This window comes from Carlito syrichta, unplaced genomic scaffold (assembly GCF_000164805.1).
Source record: "Carlito syrichta isolate Samal-C Ts95f unplaced genomic scaffold, Tarsius_syrichta-2.0.1 Scaffold98135, whole genome shotgun sequence".
NCBI lineage: Eukaryota > Metazoa > Chordata > Mammalia > Primates > Tarsiidae > Carlito > Carlito syrichta.
The window spans coordinates 309365-331766 of record NW_007042231.1 but is presented as its reverse complement, the minus strand read 5'-3'; the positions used below and the strand labels follow the sequence as shown (position 1 = coordinate 331766).

General features: G+C 40.9%; 2 protein-coding genes across 3 annotated transcripts in view; one reads left to right on the top strand and one right to left on the bottom strand.

Annotated features, from left to right (window-relative positions):
- The first annotated feature begins 4423 nt into the window (after window positions 1–4423).
- The window catches only part of SPATA6L (spermatogenesis associated 6 like), a 53039-nt gene continuing 35060 nt past the window's right edge, over window positions 4424–22402 (top strand). The window contains exons 1-3 of one of the 2 annotated variants that reach the window (XM_021714862.1): window positions 4424–4678; window positions 9188–9325; window positions 13492–13540. In XM_021714862.1, coding sequence (XP_021570537.1) covers window positions 4640–4678; window positions 9188–9325; window positions 13492–13540 — 226 coding nt within the window. In that variant the 5' untranslated portion in view covers window positions 4424–4639. The remainder of the gene's footprint in view (window positions 4679–9187; window positions 9326–13491; window positions 13541–22402) is intronic. The other variant, XM_008063089.2, reaches the window with a different exon arrangement.
- PLPP6 (phospholipid phosphatase 6) lies at window positions 5956–8910 on the bottom strand. The gene has a single exon (XM_008063083.2). The coding sequence runs from the start codon at window positions 8827–8829 to the stop codon at window positions 7945–7947; it is 885 nt and encodes a 294-aa protein (XP_008061274.1). The 5' UTR covers window positions 8830–8910; the 3' UTR covers window positions 5956–7944.

The following is a 22402-nucleotide window of genomic DNA, read 5'->3' as shown; positions in this document are numbered from 1 at the left end:
TGTGTATATATATATATATATATATATATATATATACACACACATATACATATATTATTTCTCTCTTTCAAATGGTAGTATGCCTTACACATTTTCTGTGCCATTTGTTTCTTAGCTTTATATTTCAGAGATTATTTATTGTTAGGATTAGAATGTATTGCTCTGCCTTATTCTTTTTCAGTGCTGCATAGTGTTCTACCATGTTGCTAAACCATAATTGATTTAATCTGACCCTATTTAATGAACATTTAGTTGGTTTCTAGTATTTTTTTAAACTATAAATAATGGTGCATCATATGTTTTTGTGTTTTTGTGAAAGTATATCCATGAAATACATTCCTAGCAGTGGTATTGCTGAAGCCAAATTAAAATTTTTTTTTTTTTTGAGTTGGAGTCTCACTGTCGCCCAGACTGGAGTGCAGTGGCTACTCCCGGCCATCCTAGCCTCGACATGCTGGGGCTCCAGCGATCCTTCTGCCTCAGCCTTCCAAGTAACTGGAACTACAGGCGCGCGCTACCACGCCTGGCTAATTTTTTGATTTATTGTAGAGATGAGGTCTCGCCTGCCCAGGCGGGTCTCGAACCCACGGGCTCAGGCAATCCACTCATCTCAGCCTCCCAAAGGCGCGGGATTACAGGCTGAGCCACCAAGCCCGGCCAAATTAAAAATTTTGATAGACACGATTAAATTGTTCTCCTGATAGACACGATTAAATTGTTCTCCAGAGAAGTATTATGTGGTAGGCAAAATAATGGATCCCAAAGATGGCTACATCCTAATTCCTGAAACTTGTGCATATGTTGCCTTACATGATAAAGGGGAAATTAAGGTTACAGATGGAATTGATGTTGCTAATCAGCTGATCTTAAAATAGGAAAATTGTCCTGGATTATCTGGGTGGTCCCAATGCAATCACAAAGGTACTTAAAAGTAGACTGGAGTGATGGCAGCAAGAGAGGGACATGACCGTATGTTGCTGAATTGAAGACAAAGGAAGGGAGCTTTGAGCTAAGGAATACAGGCAGCCTCTGGAAAAGCAAGGAAACAGAAAAGGCAAGAAATGCCGCCCTCTGGCACCTTAATTTTAGTCTTGAGATCTGTGCTGGATGTTTGAGCCACAAAACTATAAAATAATAAATTTATCTTGCTTTTTTTTTTTTTTTTTTGAGTTGGAGTCTCACTCTGTCGCCCAGACTGGAGTGCAGTGGCATGCTCCCGGTCACCGCAGCCTCAACCTCCTGGGCTCCAGCGATCCTTCCACCTCAGCCTTCCAACTAGCTGGAACTACAGGGGACTACTACCACGCCCGGCTAATTCTTTTGATTTATTGTAGAGATGAGGTCTCACCAAGTTGCCCAGGCGGGTCTTGAACCCGCGGGCTCAGGCAATTCACTCACCTCGGCCTCCCAAAGCATGGGATTACAGGCTGAGCCACCGAGCCTGGTTTATCTTGCTTTAAGTTCCTACATTTGTGAGAATTTGTTAAGTAGCTAGAGAAAACTAATAATACATTATACGTATTTATACTCCCACCAACAATTAGTGCCTTCTTTTTAAAAATGGTTTCTACCCTTCATATTAATACTCTTTCAGTTATTTAAAAAGAAATGTTTATAATTTAGTTAAAAGAAAAATACCCGCCATAACTATCTGACTGTCATATCCTTGTTCTTTGCTAATTCACACTTTGGGAAATTCCCATTTGGTGCATGCTTTATTTGGGGTCAGGATGTGCACAGAATGTGCTGATGTGTACTTTTTGCAATGCTTATGTCACTGCTGGCCAAGCTGTACTGCAGAAACATTCTGGAAATAAAAGTTGTTCATTGGAATCTGTGCTGTCACCAAGAGGTACCCATCCAAGTGATAAAGCCATTATCTTGAAGTGGTAACAGTCCAGTCCTTAAGGGGCTTTGCTTGGCCTCCTGCAGAGGTGGACAGCCTCAATGATTACTTTGCAAGATGGGTGAGAGGCTTTGTGTATATAGCAACCACCACATCTCCATGGCAGCTGGCAGTCTGAAGTCACCATGGTGGGGACAATTGAGAGAATGTGAATATTCCTTATCAACTCATTTACTATTCCTATGGCAGACTAGCAGAAGCAGCTGTGCCTGTTCCTTTGTCATTCTGCATATTCAATTTGCCCTGATATGGTGAGACCTGTGCACATTAATCCCTACAGACTAGCTTGAGCATCTCTGCATTGACCATCTATTCAAAAATATTTATTGAGTATGTGCTATGATCGCTATTTAGGATATAAACATTTAGCCAAGCAGAGTTTACAGATTATGCAAATAGTAATCAAGAATCATAAATGTTATTGGAAGAAATATAAAACTGCTATTGTGGAAGTTGCTATAAAGAGGAGGTGCATATATTTATAACAGTGAGATTCCACTTTGTCAGGGGGAGTAGAAAGGAGGTCTGGATGGGACATGTAGGTCTATATACATGTGTTAATTAATATCTACACTGGATGACACTCTAGGTAAAGGATGTAGAGTGAGGAGAGGAAAGGACCTGGAAAAGTTGCTTAGTCAGAGGAAAAAGTGGCCAGAAAGTTGGAGGGAAGCCAGAAGAGAACTGTGCCTTAGAAGCCAAGCAAGGAAAGACCAGTTATATCAAGAGTTAAGAAGAGCATAGAATGGAACATTGTGTCTCTAAGAATTCAAATGTGGCTGCTCCCCTTATTAGCTTTGGCTTTTAGCAAAAGGCTCTCTGGCTTCAGATTCTGCATCTGTAAAACAGGGATAATATCTCCCTCAAAGAGCTATTGTGAGAATGAAATGAATTAGCATATGCAATGTGCCTAAGCACTTTGTAGATCCTCAGTGAAGATTGATTCCTCCCTCCATTACGCTTATTTATTAATCTGTTTCTGTTGTCACTATCCTTGATATCCTATGAGGATCATCACAGGTCCTGTCCCACATCACTCTGGGTACCAGCAAGTTGTGAAGTAACAGATCAGTGATCTGGACACTATAGGGAGCCAGGAGCCCACCTATGTATCTCTTTTTTTATAGAGAGACAGAGTCCTAGGAAATGGATGCAGACACAGCATACTCTCTATCATACTGAGTATTTCCCTTCCAGAGAAAGGAACTCCAGTTATCAAAATGCTAGAAGAAGCAATCCCTGTTCCCTTACTTCATTTTTGTCTATCAAATACAGTGATTGGGGAAAAAATGCGATTTCCCATATGGTTAAGAACTCTTGTAACTTTGGCTTTGGCAAATACCATAACTGCTCATTGGGAGAGAATATGATTGAATACTTGTCCTAGATAAACTAAGCCCCAGAAAAAGCTGGACAACGCCATGAATAGAGAGACTGATATCCAAAGATTTTTATTGTTGCTGGCAAGGGAAACCTTTTTTTTTTTTTTTTTGAGTCAGGGTCTTGCTCTGTCACCCAGGCTGGAGTGCAGTGGCACAATCACGGCTCACTGCAGCCTAGGTCTCCTGGGCCCAGGCAATCCTTCTGCCTCTGCCTCTCAAGAAGCTGGGATGACAGGCGTGGTCAACCACACCTGACTAATTTTTTGGGTTTTTTTGTAGAGAGGAGGTCTCACTCTATTGCCTAGGCTGGTCTCCAGCTCCTGGCCTCCCAAAACGCAGGATTTCAGGCATGAGCTGCTCTCCACCGCCTAGCTTTCAAACCTGTTAAAGAATTATCCTTGTATTTGTTATTGATGGTGGCTGTATTTTCCAAACCAAAATGAGCACATAACGTTTCATAAGCAAGAGAATACCATTAGGGACAAGCAACTATATTACACTGGAATTGTTATAGAAATTCCAAGACTTGGGGGTCATGTAGCTACTAAAAATGAGGAGTACCTAAATTATACCAGAGCCATGATCTCATGCCACTTATAGAATGGAAACTAAACTTTTTTATTTTTTATTTTTTTGAGTTGGAATCTCACTATCACCCAGACTGTAGTGCAGTGGCCGCTTCCGGCCACCGCAGCCTCGACCTGCTGGGCTCTGGCAATCCTTCCGCAGCAGCCTTCCAAGTAGCTGGAACTACAAGGCGCACGCTACCACGCCCGGCTAATTTTTAAAAATTTATTGTAGAGATGAGGTCTCGCCTGCCCAGGCGGGTCTCGAACCCGCGGGCTCAGGCAATCCACTCACCTCAGCCTCCCCAAGGCGCAGGATTACAGGCTGAGCCACCGAGCCCGGCTTCAACTTTTTGAACATTAAAAAAAAGTGCTTGGCGATAAAGAGAGGTGATGGAAAGAAAACTAGGACTCTTAGCATTTCTAGATCCGGCTACCAGGCCAGACAGGGCCAGTCTCTGGCTAGGGACGCGCCAGGGTAGCGGACGCGGACTGCGCGTTCCGGGTTCACAGCATGGAAGGTGGCGCGTTTGAGTGGCCATGGCAACGCGACGCCTCCGCCTTCTGGAAGCCTACTCTGCAGCTCGGGTAAACAGAGACCAGTCCCGGTGGGAGGGACCCCGGCTGGGGGGCGGGGGCGCGGAAGGAGGATCGAGGGGGTAGGGGCCCTGGGGAAGTTTCTGGGATCATTTGCTCTAGGACTTGAACTACACTAAAAAAAACTGGTCCAAAGCTCGGCGCAAAAGGATCTTTTCATCCCAGCCCTTTCGCCCACGCAGGGAACTATGCCTCTGGAGGTGGTGGTGGAGCTGCAGATCCGGGCGGTAAGAGGTCGACCAACGAACACACCCCCACCCCCAACCCAAGTCAGACTCTTAAGTGGTCTCAGGTCACCGATCCTCCTCCCTCCCCCAAACATACCATATGCGTCATTATCTTTGGGGACAAATCTTATCTTTGCCCCTACGATTCTCTACATTGGTCTTCTCGGACTCCCTGACCTTTACTTCAGCTCAACGTATTCCAATTATTATTTTCTTCTAAAGCCAATTTGTCTTAGCTTTTTCCTGAAATTTTCTGTTCTTTTGAAACAACCCTGCATTAAGTCCAAGTAGGATTTCATTTTCTTTTCCAGGATAAAGATTTGTGAAAGGATTTTAAAACTTCCCCTTTAAATAACCAGGGAAGAATTTTTTTTTTTTTTTTAGTTGGAGTCTCACTCTGTCGCCCAGACTGGAGTGCAATGGGGCTCCCGGCCACCGCAGCCTCGACCTGCTGGGCTCCGGTGATCCTTCCGCCTCAGCCTTCCCAGTAGTTGGAACTACAGGCGTGCGCTACCACCCCGGCTAGTTTTTTGATTTGTTGTAGAGATGAGGTCTCGCCAAGTTGCCCAGGCGGGTCTCGAACCCGCGGGCTCAGGCAGTCCACTCACCTCAGCCTCCCAAGGCGCGGGATTACAGGCTGAGCCACCGATCCCGGCCCCCCGGAAGAATTTAATTTTTAAAAAGCTCATCACTTTCTGATAATTTGCCACCTGTGACCCAATCAAATATTTTCAAAGCTATTTCCCTTAGCCATGGCTCTGGCTTGCCTAATTTCAAAGGGAAATCAGTCAACAAATGTTTTGTAATTATCCACTAAATCATTCCTAAATGAGGTGCTGTGGCAGTGACGCCATTGTTCCTACTTGGAGGTCAGTCATTTCTCGTTTTAGTTTCCATTTTCCACTCCTTCCATCTGTAGTTAGTGAGAGACCGTCATGCAGCTTTGCCCCCAAGCTACTGGAAGCTTCTCTACTGGCCACAGTTACAAGCACAGTGCTAACAGGATACTGTCATGGAATCTGGTTAGCTTCCAGATTGGCAAATGCTGTGGTTTCATCATACATGCAGCTAAGAAACAAAAGTGATCAAAATTTCCTGGATTTGTCCCACTTTGCTGACAGCAAATAGGGCCAGATCATATCAATCATGCTATATCAGTTTCAAGGCCTTAAAATCATGCTGGAAGATGAAAAGAACCCTTGAGAAGCTAAGTGATAAATCAGTAAATCAGTCTCCCTCCTCATTAAGGAAAAAAAACAAGTTTTCATCTCACTTGATTCCACATATTGTTTAATTTTATTTTGATTTTTAAAAGGCATTCCTCAGTGTACAATTAATTAACAAAGAAGTCAGTTTCCTACTCTACAGTACTTATGATGCTCCAAAAACATCAGATGAATTGATCTGTGTTTTAAAAGTCAGCAAACTCAGGCCCCAGTAACTAAAACAGGGAATTCTAAATTATAATTACGAACCAGAAGGCAAGCCTAATTTCAAGCCCCCAATATTCAGATTTGTGGACACTGCAAGAGGAAATATCATTGCTTTCAAATATCTGGCCTGAACATTGCTGCAATTAAAATAAAGGATCTCTCTAAGGTTAAACAACAAACCCAAACCACTTAGAGCTTCACAGTTAAGCTGATTTAGCAAGTGAAGAGGTAGTTGGTGTTCAGGGTGTTGTGGGAATGCAAATGATTTGATTCTGAAAGGGTAGCTTCCTTTTTCAGTTTCACTCTCAGCAAATTCATGCTTCTACCCAATCAGAACCTACTTATTACAGTCATTCTCTTGGTTCCTATCTGAACTTTTGTATGTCAGATCAAAGTCCATAATTTTATTTACAAGTGCAAAAACAGTCAAGATTATCGAAGGACACCACTTCCATAGGTAATTTAAAGGTTTTCTTTCCCTGTAAAGCAACACTTAAAGCACGTACCCTCTTCGGTCTTTCTGGGTCAAAGAACAATGAGCAGAATTCACTGTGCATTTAGTGGTCTTTGGTCTTATGATACGGGGGGGGCACCGTGGATGTACAGCTTTAAATGTAAATAAAGATAAATGTAAACAGAAATTTAGAAGTTATACTTTGTGCCTGGTATAGCAGCAGGTTCCCTTGATGAATTTCAAGTTAAATACTGTTATCTAAAGGGTGCTATATACAGAAAACGGAATTCCATATGAACAACTGTAGTATACAGGGTCATCCTTGTAGATATGAGAAAGTATACGGTCTTGCATTGAAAAGAAGCACATTACTTTCCCATTTTATTACCCCAGTAGAGTAAGGAACGTTATTCTGTATTCAGTAGAGATGACTGGCAGCAGGGCCTCATCTCCTGCCATACTGGTTATCGGCAGAATATGTAGTCGGCCTACCCCTAGACTCTTAGCTCCCCTGACTTTCTCCAGCAACTTGGCATCTCTGCCCTTTGTCATGCCATGTTATTAGTTGTCAACAGAATTAAGCATGAGGCTATAGTCCCCTTCTTCCTTTTTTTATGGGCACCTTTGATATGCCACCTTTTAAGTGTTTGCTCTTTAAGTTCTTGGCTTGTTCTCTGAATGCTGAAAGACAGTATTAGGAAGTGGTGGGAAAAAAATATCGATTTAAAGATCTTTTGAGAGGTTGAGGGAGACAAAAGACAAGTACTACAATCTCTTTTCTTACTCCCAATCCACAAAAATAAGAGGGATAAGTAAAAAAGCTTACCAAGAAATCAAGATTTAGAAGAAATCTCCCCAACTGTGGCAACATCTTCAAGTAATAAACTAGAAAAACCTACGTCTTAAACTTTTAAAATACTGTTTCAGATCTACCTCAGGAATAAAACTAGGATTAGTACATGGTTTATCTGCATGTATATTTACAGAATGAAGATCATGTATTTTTCTCAAAGTTCGCTTTATAAGGGTGTTGACTTAGGGATTACTACAAACATAAATCTTACTGATGTCAACTTTTAAAAAACAGCAATAGTAAAACTATCCCAGTTTGCTTTCTTTGCAGTTGTCCTGGAGACATAAACAGTTACTGAATAAATATACAATAGAGGGATTTTTTTTTCTTTCCCTAGTATGGCTGTGTTCAGTGATGGCCAGCATGTACTCCAGCCTAGCAACATATCAGTATGGTGGGACACCTGAAATCCCAAAGGAAACCTGAAATGTCTAAGAGGGGCAAGCAGGATGGCTGCTGGTTTAGGCTGGCATCATCAAATGTGGAAACCTTCAGACTTCTTGGTGCCAAAATCAATGAGATGGTGTCATTGTTGATTCCACAGTACAAAGAGGATTGGAGCATTGTGGGGTGAGAGCCAGCAATAGTCCACGATGCTGTACTGCATGTAGCCCAGAAAGAAGCCAAAAGCCACATCGGTGACATTATGCCGCCCCAGCATGACCCTAGAGAGACCCAAGACGAAGGCCCACAGCACCACCAGTACCCTCAGTGGAATGGCCAGCACCAGGTGGTTCAGTATGAACCTCGACACCAGGGCAGCCCTTGTGGCATGACCCGAAGGGAAGGAGTACTTGTCCACCGAGAGAGTGACAAACATGTCCATCTGATTGTGGGCCGGGCGGCGCCTGCGGACCAGCCCTTTGATCAGGGCCACCAGCAGCAGGTCCAACAGTAGGGCGAAGAGCAGGTTCATTAGCACCTCGCGCCCGGCCCAGCTATCGCTCCTGGACAGGCAATAGAAAGTGCCCAGCAGCCAAGGGATGCCGTGTCCCGAGATCTCCAGCAGCTTCATCAGGGGCCGCACGCTGCCCCAGGACGAGCTCTCCCCCGCGCACACCCCCAGCTTCTTGGACAGCCACAGGTCGATGGCCAGCAGGGAGCGCAGGGCGATACCCAGGAAGGACGGGTTCAGGTCCATGCGGTCCTCCTCGGGCAGCGAGGTCGGAGGTGCTTGCGAGGGTCCCGCTGCAGCCAGAGGGAAGGAGCCGCGGCGGTGCACGGGGCTCTCGGACGCGCGGAGCCTGGCGCAGGTGGGGTCCACGACCGGAGCGCGGCTGCTGAGCAGGGACTGGAACTCGAACCTGCCGCCGGCGCCGCCGTGGGCCGGACTGCTGGGGCTGCTGCTGCTGCTGCTGGAGGCGGAGGCGCCCAGCGACCGACCCTCGACGCTCCTCCGGGGGCTCGGCATCGCGGCGGCGGCCCCGGCCCGGGACCCGGCTGGACCAAGGAGAGGCTTCCAGGCCCTGCCGCTTCTTCCGCTTCCGCACTGCCATCCTGGAGGGGCGGGGACAGGAGCCGGCGAGAGCGCGATTGTGACACCTGGCGGAGATGTGGGGGGACATTGGAATTAAAAATCAGAGGGAGAAGTGGAGAGGGAGGAATTTCCAACAGGAGGGGGGAGAGGAGAGAGGAGGTAACCTGGGCGTTGCAGGGTGAGGGAATGCGGTGATGGGGGAATTTCAATATCCGTGGGAGAGGAGAAATAGAACTCCCTTTTAAACAAAACAAAGCAACCCTGCTGTCTCTCTTTTTTTGTTCTTTTTAAGATTTCTTGCCCAGGGGTGTTCCTGCCTGGCAAGCAAGATGTGTACCTCGGGGTCTACCTCCTCAATCAGTACGTGGAGACAAACTGCTTTCCATCTGTGTTCCCTATTATGATTCAGCAGAGCATGAGATTTGAAAAGGTGATCTTGACTTTCTCATTGGGTTTTGCTGTCTGAAGATAATCTAATAAATCCTATAAAGAACACGGTTCTTACAACATTATTTTGTAAATTTCCTTTTAAAAAAATTACCCGAAAGCACTTAAGCTGAGTGCAAAAACCACAGTCGGCCTTGAAGCAAAACCACGGTTTAGAAGACTTGCTTTTGCATTGCAGGTCTGGGCCAATTTCTGTCAATCTAGTGCTAAATACCCTGGTCGATGTTTCCTATTCTTGGAACTCCCATGGCATTTTCTAACTGGAGCAGAGAGAGCATTTCTGAATGTTCTTGGAGGTGTTAGAGGCAGTTGCATTACATTTATGAAAGGTATTATTAATAAACTGTGGGCCTTAGAAAAAGCTGTTTTAAACCCAGAAAAATAGTGAAAAAACTATAACCAAAGTTGTTAAATCCTGTAACTGAAATCCTGCAACAAAATAAGTAACTCTTCAAAAACACTGAGTTTCCTCGGGTGGTACCTGGTTTATTTAGCTACAATTATAAAGACTAGATTCCATTCCGGTGAATACCATAGTAATATAAAGAGCCAAAACATCACCAACTCCCTTTCCACTAAAGTATTTAATAGAATATTAATTTCATTACTACACAATCACTAACAGTTTCTTAAAGTTTTTATATTGGAATTTGGAGATAGAATCAGTTTTAACCTTTCTAAGTCTAATGATTTTGACCCAAACAATGTCACTGAGGAGGATCCTCTGGGGAGAGGAAAGGCTTCAGGGTAGAGCATATCACTTTTAAAGGTCTGGAAGATGGTGCCCAGAAAGTGACCTATTTGTTTTGGTCTGAGGTTAGGTAAGGAGATGAAGATCGATTTTTTGAAGGGATAGGATTGCTTATAATAGTTTTATAAACCACAGCCTATTAATTTAAATAAAGAGTGTACCAAACTGGTTGGATAAAAGTGGAGAGAAATAAATGGCTCTTATCTTGGAACATAAAGTCAGAATTTAAATTTAAAACAATTTATATGTGTAAGTGGTGAAAAGCAGGTGGTAAAAATGCAGTCTCCCACCACCCCTAAATAATTGTATTAGTTTTAGCAATTGTGAATTTGCTCCTTAGAAACCTTTTAAACTCTTTTAATAAGAAGCTCAAGGATACAAAATCACAGAAGCATAGAAAGATAAATCTGTGAATGAATGTAGGGAATTATCTAGTCCAACCTCCTTGATTTATAAAAAAGAGAGTGAGCCTGAATCACCTCTGCTCTGTTAAAAAGCTGTACATTTGAGATTACTAGTCAAACATATCATGGAACCATTTTTTGCTTTATAAAATGCAATGAAATAATTTCTCTCTCTCTCTCTCTCTCTGTCTCTCTCGCTCTTGCTCTTGCTCTCGCTCTCATTCTTTCTTTCTTGTCAAGTCTCACTCTGTCATCCAGGGTGGAGTGCAGTGGCATGCTCACGGCTACCTCAACCTTGACTTGCTAGGCTCAGGCATTCCTTCTACCTTAGCCTTCCAAGTAGTTGGACCCACAGTCATGTGCCACTATGCCCGGCTAATTTTTTTTTTTTTTAATTGTAGAGACGAGGTCTTGTCATGTTACCCAGGTTGGTGTTGAATCCAGGGCTCGGGCAGTCTTCTCACCTCTACCTCCCAAAGTGCTGGGATTACAGGTGTTAACTGTGCCCAGTGCAATGAACCTCTTGCATGAGTTGTTTGGGTTCATATTCCAACTTTCCTTCAGTTGAGTCCAGCTTCCTTGTATCTATTCCCTTCTCTAGCAGCAAATACTTGCAAACAAGTAGTGAAAACATTTTCTCTTCCTTGGATTTTCTGTGTAATTCAGAATTTAATGCTCTAAAGCATTTGGATAAACAGATGACCCAAAAATGTATGAGGCATTGTATTAGAGCAATCCATGTTGATCATTACTCACTAAGATGACACTTGAGAAAATTCTTAGACATGGGCATATTAGTTTCCGAGGGTTGCTATACAAAAGTGCCACGGATGAAGTGGCTTAAACAAAAGCTTATTGTCTCAAGTTCTGGAGGCTAGACATCTGAAATCAAAAGTGTTAGCAAGGTTGTGTTTCCTCTGAAGGCACTGGGGAAGAATCTGTTCTAGTCCTCCCTCCTAGCTTCTGGTAGTTCCTTGGCTTGTGGCAGTATAACTTCAATTTTACCTGGTGTTCATTCTGTTTGTGTGTGTTGTTTAAAAATTTTTTTTGATGGGGAGGCCATTAGGCTGGGGCAACTCCAGTGCTTTAAGTTCCTATGTAAGCAAACTGCTATGTAAGCACACACAATGTAAACAGTTAAAAACAAAAAACCAGAGACTTTACCAATCAGATGCTGTTAGCTAACCTTTCACTAGAGTCTTTGCCAATAAGAAATTGCCAGTTAACTTCTAAATAATCTTTACCAATCATAAACCTCCAACTAACTCTAACTAGAGTCTTTACTAATAAGAAACTACCAGCTAGCCTCTAACGAGAGTCTTTTCCAATAAGAAACTACCAACTAACCTCTAACTAGAGTCTTTACCAGTCAGAAACTGCCAACTAACCTCTAATGAGGGTCTTTCCACTATTATCAATCAAATATGTTTTCTTTATCTTCACATTAGCCTGTGTAAACTTGCTTCCCACACAGCAGCAATGGAGGTTCTTGAACCTCTTTTGGCTCTGAGTGCTTCCCAGTTCATGAATCATTCTTTGCTCAGATAAACTGCTATATTTATTTTGCCTAGAGGTTTTTTTCCCCCAGTTCTTGTGCTCAAGTTTCCCTCTTTTGTAAGGTTATCAGTCATTTTGGATTAAGTACTCACCTTATTCCAGTATGACCTAATTCTGATTTAAGTAATCATATCAGCAGTGACTCTATTTGCAAATTAAGGCAACATTGTGAGATACTGGGATTAGGATTTCAACCTGTACATTTTGTGGGGGCACAACTCAACCTGTAACGATGGGTAAAGTGAAAGGATTATTGAAATAATTTAGACCAAAAAAACCTTACACTTGATAAATCCAGGTTAATATGACAAAATGGATTATAGGGAATAGCTTCCATTTGTGTTTTTAAAGCAGACCTGGCTTTGAACCCTAGAGCAGATTTTAACCGTGCTTGAGTTTAACCACACTTAAATCAGAATTTTAAAGCCTGAAATCAAACTGCTGAAAACATTTTGCTTCTCATAGGGTCCTAGAATTCACAGAGAGGGGCATGGTATACCTTTAATTTCATTTCTATCCCAGGCCCTTTTATCTATTGGACAAAACATGCAGATTTGGTAATAGCTAGACAGATATCACAAGTGATTGTACTTCATTATACACTTAACTTATGAGACTCCCTTTCATTTTTTTGGAGGGTGGAGTGATTCTGTGGGAGTATAGCTGCTAGTACTTAGCTTTTCTTTTGTGTTATACATAGAATTACTATTTAAGTTTCTTTTTAACAGAATCAATTGCTGAGATGAGAAGTCATTCATTCAGTTAACATATAACGAGTATCTGTTGTATACAGCGTATTTTTCTGCTGACTCAAATAAGACTCTTGAAAGATGTGCTTTTAGCAACAAACAGAGCAGCTAGGTCAGGTGGATGACATCTTTAGCATCTGGTAGATTTAACTAATTGGGATTTTTTTTTTTACTTTTGTTATTGTGTTAATCCTCATTTAGTCTATAATCATTTGTTGAACTTTATACACCTGTTAAAGGTACTTCTGTTAAATTCTAAAATATTATATGACTGGATTTCATATGTGTTAATTATTTGGAAGAATATGATCTATAGTTTCTATAAGTTTTTTTTTTGTTTTTTTTTTTTTTTGAGTCAAAAACTCACTCTGTTGCTCAGGCTGGAGTGCAGTGGCACACTCATGGCCACTGCAGCCTCGACTTGCTGGGCTCAGGTGATCCTTCTGCCTTAGCCTTCCAAGTAGCTAGAACTACAGGTGCGCACCACCATGTCCAGCTAATTTTTTGATTTATTGTAGAGACAAGGTCTCACCAAGTTGCCCAACCTGGTCTCAAACCTCTGGACTCAGGCAATTCTCTTGCCTTGGCCTCCCAAAGTGCTTGGATTATAGGCTTGAGCCACTGTGCCTGTCTACAAGTACTTTTAAATACAACTTTGAACATTTATTTTCCCCATTTTTCTCTGCAGGTATTTGAAAATGCAATCGATCCTGGAGCTGTAGCAGACCTTTTAGAAAGTAGGTACTCTTAAAAAAATTTGAAAGAATATTGTGTATAATTCACAGATATAAAATTTTGCTATTTTTTAATCTGTTAATTTCATGTTTGATAAATATTTATATTCAAGAGAGTCAATGTAAAATCTGAGTTATGTTTTTGATTCGACTAGAAACTCTTTGGTGGATAGTGTGATTCTGTTTGTTTGTTTGTAAAAATTAAGTGGTTTTTGTATATTGATGGAACTGTACAACCATCACCACCATCAATTAATAATTTAATCAGAAAAGTATTATCCCTGTGAAAAGAAGTCCTGTACCCATTAACAGTCATTTCGTTTCCCATCAGCCCTCCCAGCCATAGGCAATCACTGATCTTTCCGTCTCTATAGATTTGCTTATTTTGCATATTGCATATTAATAGGATTATATAATATGTGATCCTTTGTGACTGGATTTTTTCACTTAGTATAATGTTTTCAAGGTTCATCTATATTGTAGTATGTGACAAATAATGTTCCATTAGATGACTATACCATATTTTGTTTTTCCACTCATCAATTGATAAGATATTTGGGCTGTTTCTACTTTTAGGCTATGATGAATAATAATGCTACACTGAATATTCATGTACAAGTTTGTGTGTACATATGTGTGAACATATGTTTTAATTTCTTTGTGATTTTCAGTATCCAAGTCTTGCATTTCTTTTGTTAAATTTATTCCTAAGAATTCTTTTTGATGCTATCTTAAGTGGAATTTTTTTTTTTTTTTAAGTTAGGGATCTCATTCTGCTGCCCAGGCTGGAGTACAATGGCATGACCATGGCTCACTGCAGCCTTGACCTTTTGGGCTCAAGCGATCCCCCTGCCTCATCCTCCTGAGCGAGTAGGTAGGACTACAGGCACATGCCACCTTGCCTGGCTAATTTTTTTACTTTTTGTGGAGTTGGGATCTTGCTGTGTTGCCTAGGTTGGTCTTGAACTGCCTGGTCTCAAGCAATCTTCCCGCCTTGTCCTCCCAAAGTGCTGGGATTACAGGCATGAGACACTGTACCCTGCCTGGATGGTATAATTCTTAATCACATTCTTAGCTTTATAAATATTTCAACTGAGATTTTATGCAGTTGAAAGAATTAGTCCAAGTTCATAGCAGCATATAAAGAACTGACCAGAAGCAAGTACTAGGTGAACTGAAGCAGTACTGCGTAGAGGACAGAATTAGGAGCAGGCTAGGCATCAGGCTGACATACCAGGTGGATTAAGGAGTTTGAAATTAGGTAGAGAGTGAGTCAGTGCCTACAGAGTTAGTGCAATTTAGGATATCACTGAGCAGGTGTTTCTGGAACAGAAGGACAGAGCAATAAAGAAATGGCTCAGAAAGCCGGGTAGACAATAAGAAACTAGAAAATCTACAGTAATCAAAGGTTCAGGTAAGGCAGAAGAGGGAGAAACAGTGAGTGGGACTTTGAAGGATTTGACTGAATATTGGCATGCTCTTAACTCAGCCTCTAGAGAAAACCCTGGTTCCCGTTCATGTCATTTATTGAGACCGGAAACTCAGGAAGAGAAGTTGGTATGGGAGGAGCTTAACTCAGGACAGGCTGAGTTTGGGATGCTAGTGGGACATCCAAGTGGAGATGTCCAGTAGTGAGGAACATAAGATTCTTGGGGGAAAAATAGATGTGGTCTGTCAATAGAGATTGGAGAGTCTTCAGCATGTAGATTTTAAGTAAATCTCAAATAAATGAGGTAGTCCAGGGAGTGAGAACAGAAAAGACCAAGAGACAGCTTTGAGCAACACGAGGAGCTAGACTGAGGAAGAGGAGTCTGAGAAGGGACAACCTCAAGATGTAGCCACCATAAACTATTTTCTAAATTGTCAGTGTCAAATGTATTTTTTTGAGCACTAACTCTGTTTGTCTTTGGAATACATCAAGGCAACTGTGTATTTTTAAAATGCTGCCTTTGGCATTTGGCCTTTTATTTTTATTTTTATTTTTTTGAGTTGGAGTCTCACTCGGTCACCCAGACTGGAGTGCAGTGGCCACTCCCGGCCACCGCAGCCTCGTCTGCTGGGCCCCTGCGATCCTTCCGCCTCAGCCTTCCGAGTAGCTGGAATTACAGGCATGTGCTACCACGCCCGGCTGATTTTTTTTTTTTTTTTTTTTTATTGTAGAGATGAGGTCTCACTGCCCAGGCTGGTCTCGAGCCTGCGGGCTCAAGCAATCCACTCACCTCAGCCTCCCAAAGGCGCGGGGCATTTGGCCTTTTAAAAAGTGGATGTAATACCTAAGTTTATCTACTGTGTTTACATTTCCATTTGAATTTTAAGAAGCAGGAAAGTGAAACATCTCTCTGAGATGGGTCACATCTGTAAGAACACTGATTGCCTTAAGTCTCTTTAAATTCAGAAAAACAATTCAGCATTTCAAATGATCATATAAGATTTACAATCTTTTCATTTCAATTCCCAAATATCAATTCTGGGTGGTAGACAACCATAAAAGAACATGAGAACAGTTCTCTAGGTCACTCAGTAATTTGCTCTGTCCTTGATATTTAAAGCAAGTATGAAGTATGTGATGCCATTCTAGCAGGCAATTAAAAGCTGTAGGTATTTTATTAAGCATCCTAATTAACTTGTTCAGTGGAAGAATGGGATTTTTCAATGAAGTGTCCTGTGGATAAGAGCACAGGCCCTGGGAGCAGACTACTTGGGTTCAAATATAGCCCCGTCACTGTTAGCCAGTGTGACCTTGCCCACGTTACTATACTTTCCTCTTTGAGATTTAGTTTCCGCATTTTAAAAAAATGGGGATAGGTATGGCACTAGACTCATAGGTGATGAGAGTAAACCGAATGTAAGAAAGTTAGCGCTTAAACAAATTGCTTACTAATGGCTTTGGGGTGATGGTTGGCAAATATGTATTTCCCTTCACATTTTGAAAACCTAAAATTTCAGGCTGTTTTGACTTTTAAGTTTCTTAGCAGTTAAAGTTTTGACTTATGCATTTATATATTTTTCACAAACCTACAAAGAGAATTTTACCTTTATTGTCTATTTTTTAAAAATGTTTTCATTTTAATATTATTTTATGGGAGTTATCTTTATTTATTTTTTATTGTGATATCATTTATTTTGGGTTATCTTTAAGATTTGAATTTTATTCTTGTCCTTATAGATATTGTACGTGGGTTCACAATTCTAAATATATTTTGAACTCAATAAATATAAAAAGTTATATTTTATGTCTAATTTGTATAGTCATATCACACACTGGTTTTGTTTTCTTTTGCTTTGTTTGAGACAAGGTCTCACTCTATCACTCAGGCTGGAGTGCAGTGGCGTGATTATGGCTCATGTAGCCTTGACCTCCTAGACTGAAGTGATCCTCTCACCTCAGCCTTCCAAGTAGCTGGAACTACAGGCACGTGCCACCACACCTAGCTAATTTTTTTTAACTTTATGACAATGCACTTTTAATCTTAAAAATTCAAGATCCAATTGTTATTCATTAATATACAAAAGTTTCTCTTGCTTAAAACAGTGTGCTGCTGGGCGGGGTGGCTCGCTTCTGTAATCCCAGCACTTTGGGATGTCATGGCAGGAGGATCACTTGAGCCCAGGAGTTCGAGTGCAGCCTGGGCAACATAGTGAGACCCTATTTCTTAAAAAAAAGATAGAAAGAAAGAAAGAAGGAAATACTGTGTTAATTTTCTGAAATATTAAAATCCCATTTTTTTTCCTTTTTAGGCTTCCTAACCAGGTTTGAATTAATACAGCTAGTGTCTCCAGGTAATGTGCCCCTAAATTCATTTCTAACTTAGCTTATTATAATTTAAAAAGAATTTTGGCATGACAAAATGGAGGCTAATATTTAAGAGTTTTGCTTTTAAATAACATATAAATTTATAAGTTTGCATAACATACACTTCGTTTTCTGCCAATCTATTGAATTTTGTCTACTTTCAGAAGAGTAACTTTATAGGATTTGATGACAGTGGGCATAACTTAAACAGGCTCTTTGTCTTTGCATCTTTAAATCACTTTATCTAATTTTCATCAAATAAGTTTTTCAGTCCTGGTTCAGTTTGTTTCAAGATTTGACCTTTGGTGAGACAGGGTTTCACTTTATTGCTCAGGCTGAAGTACGGTGGCACAATCATGGCTCACTGCAGTCTTGAACTTCTAGTCACAAGCAATTCTCCTGCCTCAGCCTCCTGAGTAGCAGGGACTATAGGCACACACCACCACACCTAGCTAATTTGTCTCTTTTTGTAGAGACAAGTCTCACTTTGTTGTCCTGATTGGTCTCCAACTCCTTGGCTCCAGGGATCCTCCCACCTTAGCCTCCCAAACTGCTGGGATTACATCTATGACCCACTGCACCCAGTCTGGCTATATTCTAATTTGTGTTGTGTGTTTGTGTGTCTGTGTGTGTGTGTATGTGCATGCGTGCTGTGTGTAAAACCCGATTATAGACATTAACTACTGTGCCAGGCCTGGCCTGGGTATATTCTAATTTGTACAGGGTGTGTGTGTGTGTGTGTGTGTGTGTGTGTGTGTGTGTGTGTGTAAAACCTGAAGCCATTTTCTTACTATAGCCCCTAGCTAAACCCAGCTTATAGTTTGTTTTGTATAGCCTGGGAGCTAAGAATGGCTCCTATATTTTTTGTTGCAATATAATTAATATACTATAAAATTCATCATTTTCAAAAGTACAATTCAGTTGTTTTTAATATGTTCACAAGGTTGTGCAACCATTACCATTTTCTAATTCCAGAACATTTGTATTACTCCCAAAAGAAACCCTGTACTCATTAGCAGTCACTCCCAATTTTCTCCTTTCCCCAGGCCCTGGTCACCACGAATCTGCTTTCTGTCTCTATTGATGTGCTTATTCTAAACATTACATATAAATGGAAGCCTACAATATGTGGCCTTTTATATTTGGCTTTTTTCACTTAGCTTAATGTTTTCAAGGTTCAGATCTTAATTCCTTTTTATGCCTCAATAATATTCTTTTGAATGGGTAGACCACATTTGTTTTTTCATTTATCAGTTGATGGACATTTGTGTTGTTTCCTGCTATGGTTTGAATATTTGTCCCCTCCAAAACTTATGTTGACATGGAATCCCCAATGTGGCAGTATTGAGAGGTGGGGCCTTTAAGAGGTGATTGGTCATGAGGGCTGTATTCCATTTGTGGATTAATGGGCTAATGGATTAATGGGTTGTTATGGAAGTGGAACTGGTAGCTTTATAAGAAGAGAAAGAGAGACCGGAGCTAGCATGCTCAGCCCCCTAGCTATGTGATTTCCTGTGTCACATCAGGATTCTGTAGATAGTCTTCACAAGCAAGAAGGCCCTCACCAGATGTAGCCTCTCATTCAGCTTCCATAACTGTAAGAAATAAATTGCTTTTTAAAATAAATTACCTGGTTTCAGGCATTTTGTTATAAGCAGCAGAAAATGGAGTAAGACAGTTCTACTTTTGGGGTATTATGAATAATGCTGTTATGAATATTCATGTGCAAATTGTTGTGTATTTGCTTTTAGTTCTTCTGTGTATATACCTAGGAATGGGACCTATGATAATAACTCTGTTTAACTTTTTTGAGGAACCACCTCATTTTTGGTTTTTACATTTTTGTTTTTACGTTTTAAGTGACTGGAACAAATTTTTAAAGAACACTTAGTGACATGTGAAAATTATATGGTATTCAAATTCCATCATTTATGTTTAAGTATTATTTATAGCTACTTTTGTGGTACAATGGCAGAATTGAGTAGATATGAAGAGTTGGTCAAAAAAGCCTGAAAAAATTTACTAGCAGACACTTTACAGAAATAGTTTATGACTCCTGTGCTAGAATAATGACACTCTAGGAGGAAGCTGTTTTGTGGTGGCTTTGCTTTGCGGTATGTCTTAAGTGACATAAGACCTGAGCTGGTAAGAGAGAGTAGGACCTGCCACCTGGTGGCACTAATTCTCATAAATAGTATTTCAGTGTAGCTATCTGGTGATTTTAGGGTTGTTTGCCTAGGGATGTGTGCATGCGTGTGTGTATGTGTGTGAATAAGTGAGAGAGAGAGAGAGAGAGAGAGTGTGTGTGTGTGTGTGTATGTGAGAGAGAGAGAGAGAGAAAGAGAGAGAGAGAACACTAAAAACTCAAAATTATCTTCTGATCCTTGTTATCGCATATTTCTGCTTTTTTTCTTTTCCAAAATGAAAACAGTTTTTACTTGTAGAAAGCATCCACAGATAGCATCATTCTGAGATAACCTTTATATTTGGTGAACATGTTTCTTGATACTTCTTTTGTGGATAGAAATATATATATATGGAATTTTTACAGTGTCACATGCATTTTCTTCTGTTATTAGCGTCTTCCATTATATGTTGTATTGTTGTTCTAAAAGAATAGCTCTACATCATTATTTTTGATAGTAATAAAACATTTCATTAATTTACTTTTGCATTTCTATAGATCTACAAACAGTACATATATAATATTTTGGGTTTTGCTTTTCTTACTCTACATTGTTATCTGTAGTTTACTTTTCAATAACCATGTATTTTTCCATAGCAGTGTTATTATCCTTAAATTGATATTGTTGCACATTTAATTTTCCTTTGTCTTTCACATGCTGTAGCATGCTCATGGCCACTGCAGCCTCTACCTGCTGGGCTCAGGTGATTCTTCCGCCTTAGCCTTCCAAGTAGCTGGAACCACAGGCACACACCACCATGCCCAGCTAATTTTTTAATTTATTGTAGAGATGAGGTCTTGCCAAGTTGCCCAGGCTTGTCTTGAACCAGTGGGCTCAGGCAATCCTCTCACCTCAGCATCCCAAAGTGCTGGGATTACAGGTGTGAGCCACTGCACCTGCTTGTCTTTCACATCTTTATATATATATTTTTCTCTTGGTATATTTTCAAACAATGGAATTACTAAACAGAACTGTGTCTTGTAAACCAGGGGTAAACTGACCCCTATTTCTGCTGTATCCAACATATCCAGTCCTGGAGATTATTATTTGGGTTTGTTGTGTTTACAAAGTATATCATGAATTCCTTAAAATGTATTTTACCATATTTTATAGCTTCTTATTTTTAGATATGATCTTAAACCTTAAATTTAAAATATCTTGGCTAGGTACAGTGGCTCATGCCTGTAATCCCAGTGCTTTGGGAGGCCAAAGTGGGAGGATAGCTTGAGGCAGGAGTTAGAGAACAGCCTGAGCAATGTAGTGAAACCCATCACTTAAAAAAAATTAGCTGGATGTGGCAGCTATTAGCTGGATGTAGTCCCAGCTATTCAGGATGCTGAGGCAGGAAGATTGCTTGAGCCTAGGAGTTCGAGGTTACACGGAGCTATGGTAGTGCCATTGCACTACAACCTGTGTGACACAGTGAGACCCATCTCCTCAAAAACAAATACACAAAAAACAAACTTACTTCTTAAAAATTCTCATTTTCCCATATTACAATTTGTTTTCTTTCCTTCTGAATAAAGTGACTGTCAGTTTCTTTGATTACTTGTGGAGTGATGTCTCAATGTAAACATTGCATTTTGGTATAAATTCCTGATATTTTAATCAAAGTTTTTAATCAGTTATACTCAGTACATACATATTTCTCCTGTTTTGTTGCATTATTTTGATACTGTGTGAACTTTTTTTTTTTTTTTTTGAGCTGGAGTCTCACTCAGTCACCCAGACTGGAGTGCAGTGGCTGCTCCCAGCCACCACAGCCTCGACCTGCTGGACCCCGGCAATCCTTCTGCCTCAGCCCCCTTCCAAATAGCTGGAACTACAGGCGCGTGCCACCACGCCCAGCTAAATTTGATTTATTGTAGAGATGAGGTCTCGCCAAGTTGCCCAGGCAGGTCTTGAACCCCTGGGCTCATGCAATCCACTCACCTCAGCCTCCCAATGGTGTGGGATTACAGGCTGAGCCACCGCACCCGGCTCTGTGTGAACTTTTAAAAAGAGATTACAGGAGAAAGAAAGTAAGCCTAACAGATGCCTCAGCTAACGCAGAAGGGCTCTGGAGGCTTCTTAGAATCATTGTCCTGCCTGCTATGGATATCACTGGAGCAGGTCAAGGGCCCCAGTGAAGTGGAGGGACCCAGAAGTCTCTAGTTCTCTCTTCTGTTTCTTGGTTCTTTGGCAAGGGATACCCTGGAGACAGACAAGAACCCTGCTTTCTGTGAATCTAGGGATATATACTCTTGGGAATGTCATTACTTTCTTGGGTAGATAGAACAGAGCAGGTACCTCCTGCCTGTTTTTCAGAAATTCTCACTGAATGTTTTACAGCCTTAAAGTGACAGATTGAAATCAGGGCACTGAGTTTTTTTCCGTAAGTTTTTTTTTTTTTTTAATTTGACCCAATTTTATGTTCAAACATATATCACTGCTAACTAGCAATTATATTTTAGTAAGCTAGTAAAGTAGAAGCATGCCCATTTTGGTCTTATTTAATTTTGCATGCATTAAAAAAATTACCCAATAGCTAAATAATCTCACTATAAAAATTTCAACAAGCACAAAAGTATGTAAAATAAAAATATAAAAAACCCCATTCAACAATCCCTGATAGATAATTTCCATTAACAATTTGATGTGTTATTTTTTAGGCCTTCTAATATGAATTTAGTATCTTCAACCAACCCTAAAACACACACACACACACACACACACACACACACACACACCCTATATGCAGTTGGCCTCTGTGTCCTTGGGTTCCACATTTGTGGATTCAACCAACCATGGATTGAAAATGTAGGCTGAGGTGAGTGGATTGCCTGAGCCCGCGGGTTCAAGACCTGCCTGGGCAGCAAGACCTCATCTCTACAATAAATCAAAAAA